At 33.7% G+C, this 13,080-nt stretch overlaps 1 protein-coding gene across 4 annotated transcripts; it reads left to right on the forward strand.

Moving 5' to 3' along the window:
* Positions 1 to 310: 310 nt before the first annotated feature.
* On the forward strand, positions 311 to 8,310 carry LOC104901573 (NAC domain-containing protein 104). 4 transcript variants are annotated; one of them, XM_048635077.2, is made up of 3 exons: positions 311 to 758; positions 2,723 to 3,003; positions 5,287 to 8,310. In XM_048635077.2, exons 1-3 carry the CDS (start codon positions 602 to 604, stop codon positions 5,329 to 5,331), a joined length of 483 nt encoding a protein of 160 aa, XP_048491034.1. In that variant the 5' UTR covers positions 311 to 601; the 3' UTR covers positions 5,332 to 8,310. The 4 variants fall into 4 exon arrangements, with proteins under 4 accessions (XP_048491034.1, XP_048491035.1, XP_048491033.1 ...); XM_048635078.2 differs by having other exon boundaries at positions 315 to 758; positions 2,723 to 3,000; XM_048635076.2 differs by lacking the exon at positions 5,287 to 8,310 and adding an exon at positions 4,471 to 5,010 and having other exon boundaries at positions 319 to 758.
* Positions 8,311 to 13,080: the final 4,770 nt, after the last annotated feature.

Consider the following 13,080-nt stretch of genomic DNA (forward strand, 5'->3'; position numbering starts at 1 on the left):
TGTTAAATGTTAATTACTCTTAACTAAATAATTGTTAATTACTCTTAACTAAATAATTGTTGACTTAACAAATACGTAGTTGTACTTGTACAAGATCTCAATCTTAGAATTAAGTTCCAACATCCCACCTTTACAGGTAAACATATATAGCAGCTAGGAAAGTCTAGTTTGTTTGAGAAAGCTTAATTTAGCAATTTTGTTCTGCCTCCAAATTTAAAAAACACGTACCGTTATTTGAAAGTATTCTCCAACGTTTGGTTACCCGCCGCCTTGGCAGCACTCAAAATTAAATCTCTTGCACAAAAAGGCAACGTAACTGCCTAATCAAATTAACGTTATGTTTCTTTCTTCCCCCCACTTCATCCTCTCGTGATCACACACCACCTTATAACCTTATTGCTGCTTCTGTTTCACGTCACTCCTCCCTTTTATTTCTCCCTCTTTTCTATGTCTTTAAATATCATCCACATCAACCCGTCCCAAGTGGAGTCAAAACACCCAACTATATAAATACCTTGATTCTTACCTTAACTCTTCTCCATAATATATCTTCTTCTTAATTAATTACTCTTCTTCTATTCCTTAGTCTTTATTTGTTAGTATGGCAGGTGATAATTTACCCCCTGGATTTCGATTTTGTCCCTCCGATGAAGAACTCGTCGTTCATTTCCTTCGTCGTAAAGATGGCCTCTTACCCTTCCATCCTGATGTTATTCCTGATCTTGATGTTTACCCTTACAATCCTTGGGAATTAGAAGGTAATATAACAATATTTCCTTTTGTTACAAGTTTTATGGGAATATAGCAATATGTTTCCATTTCTTTTCAAAATATGTAGGAGAATTATTGCGTTATGTATTTGGTGCAATCAATTATATATTAATAATTGATTTTTATCTAGAAAACATATTTTTTTATCGAGTGTTTGAAACTACTCTCCTCAGAGGAGACTTAAATTAATGATATTTATGGTGTGATTTCCTGTAAAAGAAAATCTATACAAATATATTGGAAGGCGACAGTACATATGTCATGTTAATTAACAAAATTAAACTTCGCTTGCAACAAGATTTGAATCCTTAACCTCTTGCTATTATCCACATTATTATATTTCTATCTTTTAAATAGGTTTCCTTAATATGATTTAATGAGAATGAAAAAAAATGCATATCAAGATTGGAAATACAATATCAACCCGGGGCAACGTCTGAGTCCAAATACTAGTTAATAATAATAGGGTAATGATATATACAACGCTTATGGTTGTATATAAGCATTAAATACATTTCCTAAAATGGTATTAAGTTGTGAATATATGTCACAATCACGCGTCAATCGATGTAATTAATGTTTGAATATTACTTAAAATATCCTCTTTTAGGTTCTTAAGTGCAGCCCTTAGGATTGTATTTATCATTTTACATAATAATATAGTGTAATTTTTTAACCCTGTATATTGAGTCGTAGATAACTCGCTAATTTTAATAGAGCATTCAATGTTATGTTAGTACAAGAATACGTAGTATACAACGATATGCACTACCTAACCAAATATCTTACTCTCTTTCGTTTTTCCTTTTGAGCGCGACTTTTATTCAATGAAAGTGTGAAGTGTGGTTATAGAAAGTTAGTTTAGTGCAAAAGTGAAACTGGCCACTACGAGCACGCACTATACTAGTCACTACATATTATTTATTCTGTTTTTTTCTTAGCATAGAAACTCTAGTAGCTAACATGCCAACTACTATGTTATTGTATTGATCTTCTTCAAAATTTATGTAGTTTATTGCGTTCCAATTATTCTTTGTTTCTTAACTGTCATGACCTATGGAGATCTAGCTTTCGAATAATTTACGAGAACTATCACTAATCAAAACGACACTTACCTACGTAGTTGCCAAATAACTCAACCGATAAAATCCTTGAGTATCTATACAAATATATTAAAAGGCATGTGAAAATAAGAAACTGTTCTACGTGGGCCGTGGCGCACTCCCTAGGAAGTTTTAGTTCATGTAATCCATGTATAATAAAAAAAATTAAGAGATTGAATAGTATAGGGTTTGATCCCGAGACCTCAAGTACATATATTGAAGTTATAACCACTAGGTTAAGTTATATTTAGTATTATTATCATAAAATATTATATTAATAAATAAAATGTTTTCTTACCCGGGGCGTAACCCGGGCCTAATAACTAGTTATATCGCAAAACATGCATATTGTTGAATCTTATCTATGTGACTAACCTTCATGTATATGTACAATAAAACAAAAAATAGCTGAAATTATTACAGATTATATATATTAAGAATTTATTAAGTGATCTACGCAGCAGGCAATCTGTACAACCGTACTGTTGGCCTATTTCTATGCTTTTCTTTTAAATGAAACCAACGAGAGAGTAATCATATTATTCTGTACCAGATTGATCATTTTTTGCACCAACAAAGACAACCACTTTATTTTTATTAATTGGAAGCAACTTAAAAAGTTGAAGGCCCCATTTTTCTATAAACAATAAGGTGTGGGATCATATGTTTTTTGGGTCTACAAAGGCTAAGGATGATGTAACTCAAAATCTTTTTGGGTCATATATTACTTCGTATGCCATGCATGCATTTCAAATTTTATTTGTTTGTTCATTGAATTAAACCATACTATATATAAATAATGTGAGTAAAATGTATTTTTGTTTGTTCTTTTTATTGGGCCCGTGCAGGAAAAGCGTTTTCTGAAGGAAACAAATGTTATTATTATAGTCGAAAGATTCAAAATCGGGTGACAGAAAGTGGATATTGGAAGGCCATGGGAATGGATGAGCCCATAATGTCAAGTAGTAGTAGCAAGAAGATAGTCGGTATGAAGAAATATTATGTGTTCCATATTGGTGAGCCGCCTGCTGGAGCTTGGACAAGTTGGATAATGCATGAGTATAGGCTGCCTGATTCATTAGGGTCCACCAGTAAATCAACTTCCAGAAAGAGAGGACAACCTAAGGTAGTAAGTTGCTAACATGTATCTAACATATACACACATTTTACCCCTTGGTTATCTTCTTTGGTTTGAATACTTTTGAGTTCATTATACAACCTCCGCCATATATTTTTTTAAAAGTTGAAAACCAAAAACTATATGGAATATTAATTGCCAATAGTTATGGCAACTGGTGCAGGCTGGGCGGGCCGGACCATGGGCCGTAGTGGGTTGGGCTGAGTATTCACGGCCCAGGACCAGACGGTGAAATTCATGGGTTGGGCGGGCTGGTCCGCGGGCTGAAAAATCTCGACCCACACTGGTCTGTTACCGGTTTTCATGGTTCGAAAAGCGGTTCGTGGGTCTAGTGGGCTGGACCGGGCTGGCGGGTCAACATGAGAATTATTTTTCAAAATTATTTAATCATTGAAATTATTCATTATTGTTACATAAAATCTTTAAAATGAATTAAAATATATGCAATTATTAATATTAATGAATAATTTCATTATTTTAAAATTTGATTGAATTATAATATATGCAATTTGATTAAAATATATACAATCAGATTAAAATATATACAATTTGGTTCAATATTTACTTGGACTGGGCTGGTCCGGTTCATGGGCCGGGTTGGACCGGTTTCGTGTTCCGGGCTGGGCGGTTTTAGTAGCAGGCTTTAGTGGGCTGGGCTCAAAAAATATGGCCCATGACCCACCCACCAATTTCACGGTTCGAACTGGGCTAGACTGGGCTTTTAGCGGGCTCAGCCCACACGGCCCACGAGGTGGGTTGGGCTGGATGGGCTGGATTGGCTCGCACTGTTGGCCATCTCTAATTGTCAAACATAAGGATACCTGTAGGCAAAATAATTCTATATATCTACTAGCATATTTCACGATCTAAAATTAACAATAGCATGCACTAGTAGAATAATTGCTTATTACGACGGTTATTAAGTGGCTCATTGCTGCGACTAACCGCAGCAAGAGATCTGGTCAAATGAATCACAAATTTTGATAAAATTTCCGTTGACATCATCTATATTGCTGCGGTTTCTATCCAGAACAATATCAATAGGTTGATTTTCGGATTTTTCTTTTCTTTTGACAATGTTCATTGCTACGTATTGGTAAAACCGCCGCAACTAACATTTATTCTACTAGTGATATTTCAACCTCATACCATTAGGGATTCCTTATATAAAAGTTAGTTTTGTGTGTCCAGTCTTGATGATTAGATTTAAATAGTGAAATTTAAGAAAGTCTAAGAATAGAGCTATGTACTATATCGTAGAAGATGTGGTTAATAATTCTCAAAGCAAGGAATATTAGTTTTTGAGATAAACTTCAATATAATACATTGAGTTAATATATTCTAGGTATCATCATATGTTAGTTTAAAGTAAAGCTTTCACGTGTAGCCTCTCTATGGCCGAAAATTAATTTGAAACAAGAAAATGTATTTCATTCTAATGAAGTAAGATTATTGCAGGATTATAACAAATGCGTCATATGTAAGGTGTATGAGCAAAGTAATGACGATGACGATGGAGATAATGATACTGAGCTTTCATGTTTGGATGAAGTTTTCTTATCTATGGATGATCTTGATGAAATTAGCCTGCCAAATTAAGTGTAAAGAATCTTGTAATGCTAGATTATTAGACGAGTAAACTATGCTCATGATCACAGTGGACTAAAATGTATAAGCAAGAATGTGACAACCACCAATGTAGTTGTTTCTCTAATGATCATATGGCATATGGAAAAGCTTCAAGAAATTTCAATGTTGAATTTTTTAGGTAATCAAAGATCAAATTTTCGTACTTCCCTTATATGACTTCATTGATCTCCATCATTATCTTTTGTAAGGTGCTTCAATTTCAGCTAAACTAGGGGTGACAATTTTTTTTTATATTTTTTTTTAATGAAAGAGTGTAAATCAAGTGAAATGATGCCCCTTGCTAAAAGACATGTGGCATCTGTATAATCTACATATCAAATATACCAACGGCAACTAGTTTGGGCCCCATTTTATTGTACACATCGGACATTTTGACTCCATGTTGCACACCAATATAATCCATATGCTGTTAGAAACATTTCTTATCTAAGACCTACGAAATCTCATAATTGCTCATACAAGGCTTGGAGTGTTTTGCGTTCGTATATATGGCGCCATATATGATATATACACTATAGATTAAACGTCTTGCATATTGGAGTTTTTCTTTCTTTCTTTGTTGTGGCGCCTTTTTTGCCCTTTTTATGGAGTACTTTTGAATGGGGTGTAGTGGTTGTCTTGTAGCACAATCGTTGGAATTTAAATTCGTGCGTGCTGAGGAAAGCATGAGATCATATGTGATGCAACTATGCATCAACGTTTGAGATCATATAATATGTGATGCAAGTATGCATCAACGATTGAGAAAGAAATGAGATCTTGAACTAAGGTAAGCATCGTCATATAGAGTAGCTTCATTACTTAGATTTTGGAATTAAGTTGTAATTGAACTTAAAGAGCTTTTTATTGGTTAATTAATGAAGGTAGAATTATAAATTGTAAAGTAGAAATCACTATATATAAATAAACTTCAGACCACATACGTAGATGAATAAGAATTATTAAAAGGTTGGAGGATAAGATTGAAAATTTTATGAGTTTCATGATATATTCTTAATAATTGTCCATTTGATACAAGGAAAAATTCTTCAATATTAGTATCAAGCTCATCTAATAGTATAAACCTATTCATCCCATCTACAGTCTACATTGAATCAAGCATAAATAGTACTCAAGTTAATTTTTATTGTTTTTTTGGCAAATTAAAGATTTTTTTAATAAAAAAAAAGAGAATGATACAACCTAACTTTCAACAAAGGACAAGTGTTGTGTATATGCATGTTAAGTTTTGATGATGAGAAAAATAATATAATATGTTATAGTATGAAAGTTTGTGACAGATGGTTGAGAAATGAAAAAATAAATGAAAACTTTGAAGAAATGAAGAATCAAGATTGAAGTTCAAGTTTATATTCCTAAGTGTAGTTACTTTATGCAAAGTGTAATGTACTTGAACTAGGTGTTATACTATGTGCTAAATATAAAAATATAAAATTAGTATAATTATTATTTTCTTAGAGTTAAGGAAATAATAAATTATGTTAATATTATATGTCTATATAAAAGGAAATTAACATTCGAAAAACAAGGTTATTGAGAATGACAAGGTTTTAATAAAAACATTTTATATAAAAAGAATTTTTCATAAAAATGTGTTTTTGATAAAAACATGTAAAACAGTTTTTATAAAGAATAAGATTTTCGAAAGTTGCTTTTGGAAAAAGAATTTAAGATAATAAAAAGAGTATGAGAATAAAAAGAAAATCTATTGGTTATTCAAAATATAGATAAACATTGATTTAAGGAAAACTTATCTTTTTAGAATTGAAGATAAAGCTGAAAAAAGATAAAGTTTATTTTCTAAAAAGAAAAGGTTTATCCCTTAAATTAAGGAGTAAAAGATAAATATGTTTTGAAGTATTTTCGTCCAAGCCATGTACTATGAAACGGTTTTAGAATTCACTTTTATAACTCACGTTTTCAGAGAGGAAAATCGGAAATATTAAGAGCTGAAAACAATTTCCTAAGGCACAGAGTATAGCACTGTTCGAATCAGTTTGAGTAACTACTATACAATTATAATTGTCCTCTAAATTGCTTGAATAATAAGCACACGTTTGAGGATCTTCTCTTTCTGTAATTTCATAATTATAGAGCGACTCTTAGAGTTAGGGGTTGAGAAGCACTACTAGGGTTAGTGGTGGGGGAGTCTTATTGTATCAAGAGGTTGATATTTCAGGATTCAAAGAAATAAAGAGTTTTGTTTCGTGTGGACGTAGATCTCAGAGGTGAGATTGAACAATGTCATATCTTGTGTTTGCGCATTAAATTCATATACTTTTAAGTTTTATTTTTCACAAAAACTCAAATCAGAGATTTACGAGTATTTGGCACAGTGCCCTAACAGAGATTTTGGGAAAATCGATTAGATTTCGTCACTCAATTCAATCCCCCTTCATGAGTGTCACCTTGTGTTCCAACAAGATGTCCGAAGACCCTCCACCTGCAAAACTACTGAACAAACGCCACCACCGTCATCATCTGCCATGCCTGACGGACCACCCTCAACCCGAAAAAGAAAACCTTCCGCTACTACGGATCTGTCTTCCTCTGCTCCATCACTGTCCAAACTCCAACGCTCGGCTGCCTCTTTCGCCGGAATTAAAGTTCTATCCGGACAGGTTTTCCCAAAATCTTAGATATCTAAGCCCGAGATTAAGTTTTTGTTTGATTCGGTTCAAGCCCAAGGTTGGTCAAAATTACTTTCTTTTACTGATGTTATTTATGAATTAGAGGTCAAGGAGTTTTATCAATCTTTGGTAAGTTACGATGTTTTGGAACTCTCGACTACAGTAAATGGAATAGATATTCATATGGGTGTTGATAATTTAGCCAAGATTCTCAGAGTTCCGTATGTAGGATTTTCAGATTATAAATCCCAAACTTGGCCGTTTGTTTATGGCGTCGATAACACCACCATTAGCCGTACTGTTTCGGACCACCCATTGCCTCAAGCCCAAATTTTTCCAGCCTCCTTTCTTTTGGCCAAGAACAAGCTTCTTAGGAGTTTAATTACCAACACTATACTTCCTAGAATTGAAAATCGTGGGGAGTGTCTCATTATGGATCAGGTGTTACTGTGGTTGCTGTCCCATGGAACCCCAATTATTCTTCCCCACCTTATGTTGCTGCACATGCAACATGTTTCCGCCTCTTCGCACTATTACTCGTATGGTTTGTGGCTTACTAGAGTCTTCCGGGCATTTGATGTTCTCCTACCCACCTCTAAAGGTGTTCTTGCCGAGACATTGAGTGACGACATGCTTAGCTGTATGGAGCTCTGTGTATTGGGCGGTGAATTGTTGAAAAGGGATTTTCAGGGTTTTCAGCCTAAAGAGGCTTGTGTTGGATGCTTGAAGATGCAGGAAGAGGTGGGACAGGTGAAGAAACAGATTCAACAACTGTTGGCTTGGGACCGGGCACGTGACAGGCTAGTGGTCTAGCAACATCGCCAAATCATGTCTGCCCTATCCATTCTTCTACACACTACACCATGTTGATCCATGTTGTACCTTGCTATAGTTTTTGGACGACTCTGTAGTTTTCAAACTTGTTTTCCAACTGTTTTTGTGATACTTTATGGCTGGTTTGTTTTTGGATATTTCTGTTGATTGTGAATTGGTAATAATTGTAGCACCAACTTCACTAGCTTGATTGGTTGAGCTATTGGATTTATTTTGGATTGTTATGCTTGTGTGGATGATTTTTTTTGTCTTTTCGTGCTTTTTTGAAGATGCCAAAAGGGGAAAAAGAGATTATATACTATTTTGAGTGTGTCAGAAAGATATTTCAATGTTATGATATATGGATTGAATATAAAATGAGCATGTGGTGATATTAGAAAATTGAAAGCTATTAATCTAATGTATAAATGGATAATAAGGGGAATAAGAATAAGAATAAGAATAAAAGATGCATATGTTAAGGAGGAACACATACATTGAGGGGGAAAAGTGATTACTTAATAATATTATATTTAGTGTTTGTCATCATCAAAAAGGGGGAATTTGTTGTGTATATGCATGTTAAGTTTTGATGATGAGAAAAATAATATAATATGTTATAGTATGAAAGTTTATGACAGATGGTTGAGAAAGGAATAAATAATGAAAATTTTGAAGAAATGAAGAATCAAGATTGAAGTTCAAGTTTATATTCCTAAGTTTTGTTACTTTATGCAAAGTGTAATGTACTTGAACTAGGTGTTATACTATGTGCTAAATATAGAAATATAAAATTAGTATAATTATTATTTTCTTAGAGTTAAGGAAATAAATAATTATGTTGATATTATATGTCTATATAACAGGAAATTAACATTCGAAAAACAATGTTATTGAAAATGACAAGGTTTTAATAAAAACGTTTTATATAAAAGATTTTTTCATAAATACGTGCGTGTTTTTGATAAAAACGTGTAAAACAATTTTTATAAAGAATAAGATTTTCGAAAATTGCTTTTGGAAAAAGAATTTAAGATAATAAAATACTATGAGATAAAAAGAAAATCTATTGGTTATTCAAAATATAGATAAACATTGATTTAAGGAAAACTTATCTCTATAGAATTGAAGATAAAGATGAAAAAGGATAAAGTTTATTTTCTAAAAAGAAAAGATTTATCCCTTAAATTAAGGAGTAAAAGATAAATATATTTTGAAGGATTTTCGTCCCAGCCATGTACTATAAAAGGGTTTTAGAATTGACTTTTATAACTCATGTTTTCAAAGAGAAAAATCGAAAATATTAAGAGCTGAGAATAATTTCCTAACTGCTATCTTTTTACATGTAATTCTTTAATTGTGTCTATCTCTTTCTTCTTTTTAGCCCTTATGTAAATCTAAGCTTTGTAACTAAAAAAAGGAAGTATTATTTACGGTTGCTGAAGGGATTCTCATGTGCTGGTAAGTTAGTAACGACTAACGAGAAGGGAGTTGCAAATTTGCAATACTGTGGACCCCAAACAGCACTGTAGATTAAACGTCTTGCATATTGGAATTTATCTTTCTTTCTTTATTGTGGCGCCTTTTTTGCCCTTTCTATGGAGTACTTTTTAATGGGGTGTAGTGGTTGTCTTTTAGCACAATCGTTGGAATTTAAAGTCGTGCGTGCTGAGGAAAGCATTAGATCATATGTGATGCAAGTATGCATCAACGTTTGAGATCATATAATATGTGATGCAAGTATGCATCAACGATTGAGAAAGAAATGAGATCTTGAACTAAGGTAAACATCGTCATTTAGATTAGCTTCATTACTTAGTTAAATTGATTTTGGAATCAAGTTGTAATTGAACTTAAATAGCTTTTTATTGGTTAACTAATGAAGGTAGAATTATAAATTCCAAAGTAGAAATCACTATAAACTTCAGATCACATACGTAGATGAATAAGAATACTAAAAGATTGGAGGATAAGATTGAAAATTTTATGAGTTTCATGATATATTCTTAATAATTGTCCATTTAATACAAGGAAAAATTCTTCAATATTAGTATCAAGCTCATCTAATAGTATAAACCTATTCATCCCATCTATCATCTACATTAAAGCAAGCATAAATAGTACTCAAATTAATTTTTATTGTTTTTTCGCAATTTAAAAATATTTTTAATAAAAAAAAAATGAAAATGATACAACCTAACTTTCAACAAAGGACAAGCCTAAGAGAATAAGTTCCTCCCACCTTCTCGAAAGGGTTTGGGAATAAGCAAACCAACAACAAGCCCTAAACAAAGCTATGAACAAACTCAGACGCACACAACCAACAAACAAACAACTACTTTATAAGTAAACTGTCTCACATGATATTGGCACCTCCTAGCAACACTAAAACATATTTGTTTAAAGTTAGCTTCTAGATCAAGAACAAGGCCACCATAGACTTTGGCATTCCTTTGAAACCATAGTCTGGTACATAGTCTTAGTAAACATCATGCAATAGAACTGGGTTTGGGAGCTTTTCTTCTACTTTTCGAAGCCACAACCTGAACTTCAGCCTTAAATTGTCTATTGATCACAGGGATATTCAGGTGCTATTGACAAGCAGACCATAGCCTATAGGAAAAACAGCACTCAAAAAACAAATAAACTAAGGGATAGTCTCACTAGCAGCATTGCACAAAGGACATAAGCTGTCAGAAAGGACCTCCAGGTGAATAGCCTCTCTTTGGTAGCAAGCTTACCATGAAGAATTAAACAAGTAACAATAAACCCTTAGTACTAGCATTATTTTTGCATATAACCCTCTTCCACCTTAAAGGGTTGTGCTTACCTTGCGTCTTATCATAAAGCTTCTTAATAGAGAAAGAAGAGACAATAAGCATGGACATAGCTTGGAACCCCTGGGAAATCTGTCTGCTATCCAAGATCTTCTTCATAGCCCACGAGATTAAGAATGTCCATAGTGAGAATGTCATGATGTTTGATGCAATAGACTTGAAGCCGTTTTATCCATAAACCATCATGCTTTTGATAATTAGCCCAAAAATGCTCGGCCAGAACTGCTTTGTTCCATAGAGTCAAGTTTTAATGTTGCAACCCCTGCAAGTTTTAGGCAAAAAGAGAGCTTTCCAAGCGATAGGAGCTTTCTTGGAAAAAGAGCTTTTTCCTGTCCACAATAAGATTTTATAAATACTTTGAACCTCACTCATTACTTTTTTAGGAAGCACAAAGATTTGGCACTAGTAGAGCTGAAATCCATGAAGAATAGAAGTAACCAGTTGCAACCTAACAGCATAAGAGAGTTTCTTCCCTGACCAAACTCTCACTCTTGCCATAGTCTTGTCAATCAGGGGCTTGCATTCATGATAAAAAAAAAGCTTCATAGTTGTAAGAGGCACTCCTACATACTTAAAGGGAAAAGTACCTAGGGGATTTTTCACACACTTTGAAACATATCTCTCTGATCCAGATTAACCCCTCCAATTTATAAGCGACTTTTGTCTAGATTAGCATCAAGACCCAAAGCTTTTGAGAATTTGTTAAAAGCATCAACCATGAGTTGCAAAGAACTAAGGTCAGCCCTAGCAAACATCAAGAGATCATCAACAAACGTCAAATGGGTGATGCTAAGTCTTTCACACCTAGGATGAAAGTTAAAGCCTAGATTAGTCTACAAGTGACCCAAGCATCTAGATAAGTACTCCAATCCCAAGGCAAAGAGAAAAGGAGACATAGGGTCCTCTTGTCTCAAATAACCTTATTGAGCAGGAAAAGGTTTGCAAGGCACACCATTGATGAGGATAAAGAGAGAAACAAAAGTAACACATGTCATAACCCACTTTAGAAATTGAGTAGGAAGGCTAACCTCTCTCATAACAGTTTCAAGGAAGGACCATACTATAGAATCACAAGCTTTTTTCAAATCGATCTTCAACATAAACCTAGGAGAAATATTCTTAGTATTATACTTTTTGATGAGCTCCGTAGCAAGCAAGATGTTGCTAGAAATAGTCCTCCCAGACATAAAAATCAGATTGAGCTAAGTCAATCATATTCCAAATCATGTTTTGCATTCTACTAGTCAAGATCTTAGCAATTATCTTATACAAAACTGTACAACATGCAATAGGTCTGAAGTTGTTAGCTAGAGAAGGGTTTAGAACTTTAGGGACAAGAGTAACGAGGGTACAGTTAATTTCCGGCAACAACACACCAGTTTCGAAAAATTGGGTTAAAGTAGTATCGATATCATGCTTTATATATTGTATGGCTTTCATAAAGAAATGACTATTAAAGCCATCAATACCTGGGGCTTTATCGTAATCAATGGCCCATAAAGCTTTATCAGTTTCCTTCCAAGTCACTTTCCGAACTAACATAGCATCATCATCAGCCTTAACCTGAGCCCTGACCCTTAGAAGCTAAATATCAATAGTAGAGAGACTACTAGCCGTAGAATCAAGCAGCTTGTGATAGAAGTTGATCACATGAGCTTCAATATCCTTAGTTCTATTAAGTTTTTCACCAGCAGTCTCAACAACTCATCAATACTTTTATTCATAAATATTTCCTTCGTTGCATGAAAGAAGAAATGTGTGTTAGAATCACCATGTTTCAACCACATAATTCTTGATTTTTGTCTTAAAGCATACTCTTCAATATTCAACAACTTCTAAAGTAAGTGAGTGCAATCTTTCTCAGTTTGAATAAGAGAGCAGAACAATCAGGATTGCTATGGAGTTGAGATTGCACAACTTGAAGATCTAACATAGCTTGGTCAATCATAGCTTTCATATTTGCAAATTCAGCTTTATGCAACAATTTTTAGCTTAATTTTACAATTTTAAGCTCAAACCACACAGTCTGCATCATACAACTCCCTCTTACTCTGATATGCCATTGCTCTTTCACAAGAGCTAAGAAGTTTTCATGACCAGCCATGTGGTTGAAGAATTTGAAAGGTCTACCTCTAGCA

The sequence above is a fragment of the Beta vulgaris genome, chromosome 8 (genome assembly GCF_026745355.1).
Source record: "Beta vulgaris subsp. vulgaris cultivar EL10 chromosome 8, EL10.2, whole genome shotgun sequence".
Lineage (NCBI taxonomy): Eukaryota > Viridiplantae > Streptophyta > Magnoliopsida > Caryophyllales > Amaranthaceae > Beta > Beta vulgaris.